The 8,859-nt window shown below is 33.8% G+C and overlaps 1 protein-coding gene and 1 pseudogene across 1 annotated transcript; one reads left to right on the top strand and one right to left on the bottom strand.

Moving 5' to 3' along the window:
- The first annotated feature begins 3,533 nt into the window (after window positions 1-3,533).
- LOC112729035 (VAN3-binding protein-like) lies at window positions 3,534-5,661 on the top strand. The gene is made up of 5 exons (XM_025779413.1): window positions 3,534-3,627; window positions 4,939-5,034; window positions 5,148-5,197; window positions 5,325-5,382; window positions 5,465-5,661. Exons 1-5 carry the CDS (start codon window positions 3,534-3,536, stop codon window positions 5,659-5,661), a joined length of 495 nt encoding a protein of 164 aa, XP_025635198.1.
- Window positions 5,662-5,852: 191 nt separating this feature from the next.
- Window positions 5,853-8,506, bottom strand: LOC112729034 (putative lactoylglutathione lyase; annotated as a pseudogene).
- Between the last annotated feature and the right edge of the window lie 353 nt (window positions 8,507-8,859).

The raw sequence follows: 8,859 nt of genomic DNA, 5'->3' as shown, positions 1-8,859 counted from the left end.
TAATAATAATAATAATAATAATAATAATAATAATAATAATAATAATAATAATAATAAATAATAATAATAATAATAATAAATAATAATAATAATAATAATAATAATATTGCCAAGCTTAAATCAGAAGCTTAGTATAGCAATATGTAGGAATGAGATTTGTAAATCTAGTAATGACCTAATGGCCAATTTTAATTAAAGACAAGTTAAAACTTTCACAATTTAACCCATGGATTATACAAGTCTAAATTGAAACCATAGTTTACAGTGGATGTCATGCCACTTAAACAAAAAACACAATTCAAGATAGTATGTTGAAATACCTAAAACCAAGTAACAGTATCTGGAATGTTGCATAAAACATTGTTTCCAACTAAGTAACACATTGATAACAAAACAAACATAACAAGCAATATCTAAAGACTTTTCCATTTGCTAGAAGGTAATTTTGCCATTAGCTTGAACTTCTGTAGAAGAACATGTGATGCACCAGTTTGGATGACAGAAAAATGTCTCTTTCTCTTAGTTAGTTAACTCAGTGACTATTTCTTATTGGAGGAGGTTATTGCTACTGTACTTTTGTTCTTGGCCAATGGTTGGGCTGAAGGTGTTTTAGGATTGGACTAGAATTGGTTATTGGACTGAGTTGTTGCATTCTTGGGTTGAGCTGCTAATTTCTTGGGTTTAGAAGCTGGTTTTTTGGGTTGAGTTGCTGGAGGGTTGGGTTGTGAGGATGAAGCCTTCCTCCCTCTCTTAGGAGCTTTGGCAGCTTGTTGTGTTGAGATTTGGGCCTATGAAGGTAATCACAATTATATAAAAAGAAGAAGAATTAAATACATAACCAAAAAGTAAAATATATACATAGCATAAACCCAAGTAAACCCTAGAGCATAATGGCACATACACTCTTATTAGATTTTGTACAGCCCCCTTCTTGTGCCCTACATCACCACAATTAGAGCATCTTTGAATTTGACCCCTCTGTGATAGGTGATTCTGGCTTCTGTTCTCCTCATCTCCAGATCCTCGCTTCCTCTTTTTCACAGGTATGTGACTTGGCCTCCTATATGGAGGTGGCATGACATCATCATATTGGGTTCTCTCCTATAAATCCGGTCCATTCAGAGGGTATATCACTTTCTGGTAGCAGCACTTCTGGTAAGCATCTTTCTTTTAGCAATCATCCCCATAGGATTTTAAATCTAGTCCTTTGAAGTTAATGCAACTAATGGCGTGAGGACATGAAATTCCACTCATCTGCCACTTCCTGCAAGAACGCTAAGCAGCAGCCAGATCCATAATAAATTTATCTAATCCACACATGACCTCATATTTATTAGTAGCTGACCAGTATGGCCTCCAGTCCCTAGCTAACCTTGCCCCTTTCTCCAATTTATTCCTAATTATTGGCATAATATTTTCCTAGTAAAGCTGAATCATATCTCTATTGGCAGCCTATCTAGTCATGAGATACACCATAATGTCATCTAACATGGTTACAATAGGTTTTTCTCTTGCCTCTACTATGACAGCATTAAAACTTTCACTCATGTTATTAACAAGGGTGTCACATTTTGAATGAAATGTAAATCTAGAACGCGACCAAAACCTGTGTGCAATGCCGTTTAAATGTCAAAATTTCCCATCATTACAAGTCTCAGAGATTTCATTTCCTTCTCCCAATCCCTCCAATGAGTTGCCTTTGCACACTGCCACATTCTGTTCTTCAGCTCTAAACTAGGAAATTTCTTTCTGAAATTGCTATAGAGATGCCTCATGCAGAGTCTGTTGTCACCCCTGGTATGACCTCTTCAAATGCTGGTAACAAACCTTATGAAATGAAGGTGAGCATGCATTTGGTTAGTCCAGAAATCATTGTATCTAATTTGAAACAATCATTATTTGTTAAAGCATAACAATAATGTAAACTGTATCATTACCTTCTGCTGATCAGACATGAAGGTGCATTTTCCAATTTTCTCCAACTCCAAATCCTCAACAAGATGGCACAGAAACCAAATCAAGGAGTCATATGTCTCAGCTTCAACCACTACATAAGCAATTGGAAGCATCTGATCGTTCGGGTCTCTTCCAATTGCAGTCAACAGTTGTCCACCCTGAGAAGTCTTTAAGAAGCATCCATCCAAACTAACAAACAGTCTACAATGTTAGAAGATTTTCTTGCATGCATCAAAGGATACATACAGTCTTTGGAATACACAATAATTCATCAAGATTGGGTTTTGGATCTCCTGAGCAAAATCCATGGACCGAATCATTTTCAGGTAAACGGATGATCCTGGATTTGCTCTTAGAAGTTTAAACAATAATCGTTAATCCTCTTATACTGCTCTCTAAATGCCCTGAATCTGGCTCAATGCCTTTTGCTTCGTTTTTACTGCCATTGATTTAGTCACAGTCAGATTCCACTTTTTTTATGCCTTTGCCACCAACTCCTTTATTTTGATTCTTGGATTAGACTCCACCTTCTTCTTAAACTGGTTGTCTAGCCATTTGGAGTTCATTATGCCAATCCTGTGTGTTTGCATGCAAGTATGTTGCAAATTTAAGCTTCTTAATTGCCATGTTGACTCCTCCCCGCCAACCTTGTGTGCATAAAGCCAAAAGAGGCACTCTTTGTGACAAACAGCCCTCTTCCAATCTGTCCTCCACCTCCTAATAACTCTCCTAAAACACCCTCGTTATGTTCCCCACTTTCCGCATTCTGAAATTCTATTTCGACCTCATCATCAACTGCTTCAGTCACAGGGCCATCATCCTTTACTATCACACTCCTTTCTTGCTCTCCTTCAAATACCAACTATCTCAAGACCAGCACCATGAAGTTTCTCACTTTCAACGCCCCAATAACTCCCCCTACGTCAATATAACCAATTTTCGGAAATCCATCCGCATCCCCAACATCATAAACCAGAAACAAATCACCAAACCCCACATCTCAGCTATTTTGCACATCTCAATTACATCTGAGTCACCTTTTAACATCTTCAAGTTATTTTCAGAATCTTCCGTAGTTGAATCTTTATACTATAATGCTGCAATGTTGGACTCCAAGTATCCAAACCGTCTTAACTCTTCACAGGCCTCAACACAGAGCACCGATCGCCATCAATTTTTTCGATAATTGTAGTTTGCCCCTTCAAATACTTAAATACCCCGTTCTCATATCTGAATGCACCCCATGATGCACCCTCATGTAAAGTACACCGTCTTCTACTCAAACAACCCTATTATTATTCAACATAATACATTACTAAAACAAACAAGAAAGAAAAGAAATAGATAATCACAAACCTAGTTTTATCCATCGTCAATGCAGTCTACATTAAACCCTAAACAATTCAGATGCAGTAACATTGTTGTAAAGCTTAAACCACCCAAATGTAAGAAATATTTGAGGTGAAGCAACATTGCATGGAAAGCAAGCTTACCTCAACAACGGCTATCTGCAGCGATGAAGATAAGTAACAAATGCGACATCACGCCACACCCTCGGTCAAACTCCCAACAACAAAATGTCTTCAACCACTAGCGTAGATCATCATCGCAGGAACACTTTTGTAGGGTTTCACGCAAACATTTCAAAGACCAAGTGTGTTCTCAAATATTGTGAGTTATTTGAGGAAGACGAAATGATTTCACGAGAATGACATGAAGGAAAAGAAACCATAAAGAGCAAAATCGTCTTTAAAAAGTATTTTTTTAGCCCGAAGGACGATTTAAAACCAACTCGAACCTTAGGGACGATTTTGTATGCAAAAAAAGATTAGAGACAAAAAAAATTTCGACCTATACATTAAAGACCAAAATTGTACTTAACCCTATTGTTTATTTGGTTAAATTATCTATTATTATTATGAATTTAATTACTTTATGATAGTAATTAATTTTATTTTTGAAATTTATAAAAATTAATTGTTAACTTTATAAAAAATAAATAAAATTATAAATTCAATAAAGCATAATTTTATATTCTAAAATTAATATTAAAAACATATTTTATAAATAGACTAATCTAACATGTTTTTATTATTTTCACAAACAAATTATGTTTTTAAAATATAAAAAGTTAAAAATAAAAATTATTTTCAGAAATAAAAATACAAAAGTAAAATAGAAATTATTTTAACTAATCATGCTTTGTGTATTTAAAAAATTAACTATTCATATAAAAAATATATAAAAAATATATAATTAACTAATCATGCTTTGTTAATAGTTTATTAGTTTAACAATATTTCTTTATATTTAAAGATCAAATTAAAATTATGATTAAAAATCAAATATTTCAAATTTAAACAATAAAATTTAAGAGGCTAAATTGGAATAAATTAAAATAGTTTGAATACCTTACGAATAAACTATGTCAAAATATGACAAATTAGAGGATTGGAAATTGAGTATGACTAACTTACATCCTATATATGTATATGTTATAAAAATATGTTATAGGTGGGTATTAAACCAAGGATCTCTCACTTAGAGCAAAACCCTAAAAAATACCCTAGAAAATCCTAAAAAATCCTAGAAAACTCCTAGAAAACCCTAAAAAACCTTAAAAAATCATGGAAAACCCTAGAAAACTTTAAAAAATCCTAGAAAACCCTAGAAAACTTTAGAAAAACCCTAGAAAACCTTAAAAAACCTAAGTACCTAACAAACCCTAGAAAACCCTGGAAAATCAAAGAAAACCCCTAAAAAATCCTAGAAAACTTAGATAATTCTAGAAAACTCTAGAAAATCCTAAAAATCCTAAAAAACACTAGAAAAACCCTAGAAAACCCTACAAAACCCTAGAAAATCTTAGATAATCCTAGAAAACTTTAGAAAACACTTGAAAACCCTAGAAAACAATAGAAAAATCTTAGAAAACCTTAGAAAATCTAGAAAATCCTAGAAAAACCCTAAAAATCCCTCTAGTTGATGAAAAATGCGAGGAAGGAAGAGAAGCAAACATCTTGCTGGCACTAGACTCTGTTTTCGAAGGAGGGGAGCTTCTAAAGCGTACAAGAAAAGGTATCCTTAAAATATTTATAGCAATTGAAGTAAATTAAAACAAATGGCAAATGCACATAGAAGTTTATATTTATAACACAAAGTATCCCTTTCTTTCTGAATGTCAAATGCAGGAGATCTTCACTGGAAGCAAGTATCTTTCAATATGAATTCAAATTTACAGGTAATTACTAGAAGACCCTCAAAAATCCATCAAAAAATAATAGGCATAGGAGATAATCATAACCACTGATTTTGTTGATATCTCCAATTAAATAGTTACATGGAATGTTCTAACAAAATTACAACAGGTTATAGCAAAAATGAAGAGCAAGCACATGGCAGGAACATTCACCAAAAAGAAGAAATGTAAGCTCAAAGTTTCATTCATAACTATTCTTTCCCACAATCTGAAAACCAATGCTTTAAGGTATGGCCTATAAAATTGCAGGTATAGTCACCGGAGTCTGCAGTGATGTCCAAGCTTGGCCGGGAAGAGAGAAAGAAGACTTAATAGAAAAGAGGGCATATTTCGGAATTAAAACTGCAGAAAGGATAATAGAGTTTGAATGTGAGAGTAAAAGAGACAAACAATTCTGGCTTGATGGAATTCAGTATATGTTGAATTGCTGTGCCAAAGCGGCATAAATATAAACAGAAAATAAGAAAAAATAAAATGGCTGATATGGGGTTGCTTTTTCTACTTCTCTTTTACTTTTACTTTGTGAGATGCTTATAAAGATGTACATTTGATAGAATAACTGTAAGATTTCACCAAGGACATTGATATAGTACAATGATTTCAATGAAGAGGCATATGATCTAGAACCGTTACATTGTCACTCTAATTCCTTCAGGAAATCAGCATTATCAACAAAAGCCTGCATAAGTAATACACAAGTCAAACTTTAAAATACAATAAGATGGTATCATTCTATGCCAAAGTCTCGGGTATAAATGAAAGGAGAACTCAGATGATAAGTATAGAGAAAAAGCAGTAGTGGTAAATAGTATTTTGAGTTATGTTAGGTGTACATATATTGCATCGCAAGTCATCTGACTCACCCCGTTCAACTGTGGTTAGTGTGAGTCGGCATGGTGTTTAAAACAAAATATATTTTCCTAGTATTTCTCACGTTATTTCACATATGATTCATTCCTCTCTAATTACATATCATACACAAACCACCCATGAATTCATCAACATAGTTGACCTGGTTGAAGTCTTAGAAGAAGCACATAATAAATCCCATACAATCAAATAGATGGAAAGGTTATGCATACCAATTTCCAACCATCAGGGTCCAGGGTCCAAGCAAACTGCTATCTTGGTGTTGATAACTGGCAGCGGCCCAGGTTCACGGATAACCTTGCCTCCACACAGTTTGATTGCTTCTGCACTCTTATACACATCATTTGTGCCTATTGCAATCTGTGCAAACACATAAATGAGTTGCATTCTAACAGTAAGATATAGAAAATAGACAGGAGAACAACACAAAAATCAATAAAACCACTTTTGAAAATGGAAAATAAATAGTATCTACCTGTCCATAGCCATTTCCTTTGTCATAATTAGTGATTCCGTAGATATATGTAAGTTCTAGAACAGTGTTCTTATCTTCAGGACCATACCCTATTATGGCAACTGTATTCTGTAAACCAATCAGAATCAATGACAATTGATAGCTAAAAATCGATAAAATTATGTTTTTTGTTTTTACTTTTTTTCTTCACAAAATCTAATAAGCAAAGGTTACTGAAAATGAAAACAGAAACCAAACAAGCCAACTTGCGCATGATGTTAATAATTGCCACTAGCATAAGTTTACCTTGTGCTCAGGATTGTCTTTCCTATGAAGAAGTTGCATGCCAATAGCCTTTTGAAATCCATAAAAACAAGGAAAAATATTAATACATGAAAGAAAGATGGAATTCACTTCATGAAAGAACCTTTCACATTTTCATCCTAACAGGAGTAGAAAACACTCACTTTCTGATAGAAGACTATGGCATGGTCAAGATCACCTACACGAAGTGACACTTAGCATAGGGGCTCGGAAGTAAGTCCTCTTTCCAAGAGCTCAAATTCATAACCATCAGGATCTTGGATGAAAGAAGTTACTGTGCTGCCACCTTTGACAGGCCCTGGTTTCTTGATAACCTTTCCACCTTTTGCTTTTATCAGATCAACTGCCTTTGCAGCCTAGAAATTGGAGTAAGGAAAATAATCATCATAATTTAAGTCAGAAATTTGACAGAGACATGTAGCATACATGAAAATTGAGCATCAATAAAAGGAAATGTACCAAAAACCACTCTAAAAAAGACCATTTAGTTTTTAACTTCCTGTGAGAATTTCATAGTTTGAAGATAACAACACACATTGATTAATTGGCTGGTGATGTTAGATAAGCTGGTAACTAATGTTCATGAAAAATATAAATTGGTTCTTAATGCACCAATGTATTCAATTGGAGACTCTATTTGAATTTTAAGTTGCTGTTGCTTAGTTCTACAATATTAACAATCATGCTTTGTTTTCTAATTGTTCTATAATAGGAGCTTACATCTTCAACTACAACACCCAAATGACCAAACCCATTTCCAATGTCATACTTGTCCACTCCATAATCTGCAATGATCAAGAAATACAAACAAGAAACAAGAGAAGCACAAACTATTTTATGCTAAAGAAAAGTTTGTATCTTGCATATCTAAACTCACTGTAGGTAATCTCAACTGTAAAATTGGAATCTTCAGGGCCATATCCAAGAAAAGAATTTGTGTATCTTTCTTCAGGTATATCACGTTTTCTCAACAGCTTCATGCCAAGGCACTTAGTGTAAAACCTAAATATATATACACATTCTAAAAATGTAATCAAGATTCAAGAATATAGTATAATAATTGCATTAACTTAGGGCAATTGAAGCATCATAGGTAGCATACTTTATAGTCTTATCCAAGTCCCCAACACGGTACACAACATGTAAGAATCTTCTATTGTCATTTTTGACCCATTCAAACAAGTTTTGCTCTGGTTGAATTAGATTTTCTGCTGCATTAGCCTCTGCTACTCTAAACAATTCTGAACCTTTTACACCAAATAACAGAGATTGGGACTGTGGAATAGCTGAACAAATTGCCATAATAATTCTGTTAATATAAACAGAGTGATAATATAATTAATTAACTCTAAGTATCAAATGGATAATAATAAAGCTGATGTGAATGGAGGTTAATTACCAAATGGACCAAAAAGAAGGTGAAAGAGAGCTAGTCTTCTAGAAGGGTTAGGGTTGTAAGAGGAAATGCATATAGTGATAGAAGGGAAAATGAAAGAACAAGTTGTTGATAACATTAAGGATGAGGCCATGGCCATTGCCATTGCCATTTGGCAATGTTGCAAATTGCTAATGATGCTAGTTGCCTTGTTCTCTTCTTCCCGACTACCTAAACCAAACAGCTCTATCCACCATGCATCATGCATGGACAGTAATTATTGTTAACGGGATTTTATTAGATTGGGCTTTAGCCCATTGTAACTACAACGTTTCGTAGAGTTTGAGCTTTTATTTACATCATTGAGTCTGCTCGTTTTAATTTTCTTTCATCAATTCATTCGGCAAAACCTTTATATAAAAATTAAGTCTTAAATTTCCGAATTGCGCATATTTATTATTTACCATCGTGATTTTGTTAGTATACAATACGTGTTGAATCTCAAGAAGGAAGAAAAACATATTGACAAATTGAACCACTAGTTTTGTTAGTATTCGATGATTATTTTAACTTTTAGAAAAAAAAAAAGGGTATCGTTGGCATGAATTTTGAGTTGTAAAA

Source organism: Arachis hypogaea, chromosome 12 (assembly GCF_003086295.3).
Source record: "Arachis hypogaea cultivar Tifrunner chromosome 12, arahy.Tifrunner.gnm2.J5K5, whole genome shotgun sequence".
NCBI lineage: Eukaryota > Viridiplantae > Streptophyta > Magnoliopsida > Fabales > Fabaceae > Arachis > Arachis hypogaea.
This window is presented reverse-complemented; position numbering and strand designations above follow the sequence as displayed.

Coding starts and splice junctions, on each gene's coding strand:
- LOC112729035 (XM_025779413.1), top strand. CDS start 3,534: ATGTCTTCAACCACTAGCGTAGATCATCATCGCAGGAACACTTTTGTA. Junction 3,628..4,938: donor CAAGTGTGTTCTCAAATATT/GTGAGTTATTTG, acceptor AAATCCCTCTAG/TTGATGAAAAATGCGAGGAA. Junction 5,198..5,324: donor ATATGAATTCAAATTTACAG/GTAATTACTAGA, acceptor AAATTACAACAG/GTTATAGCAAAAATGAAGAG.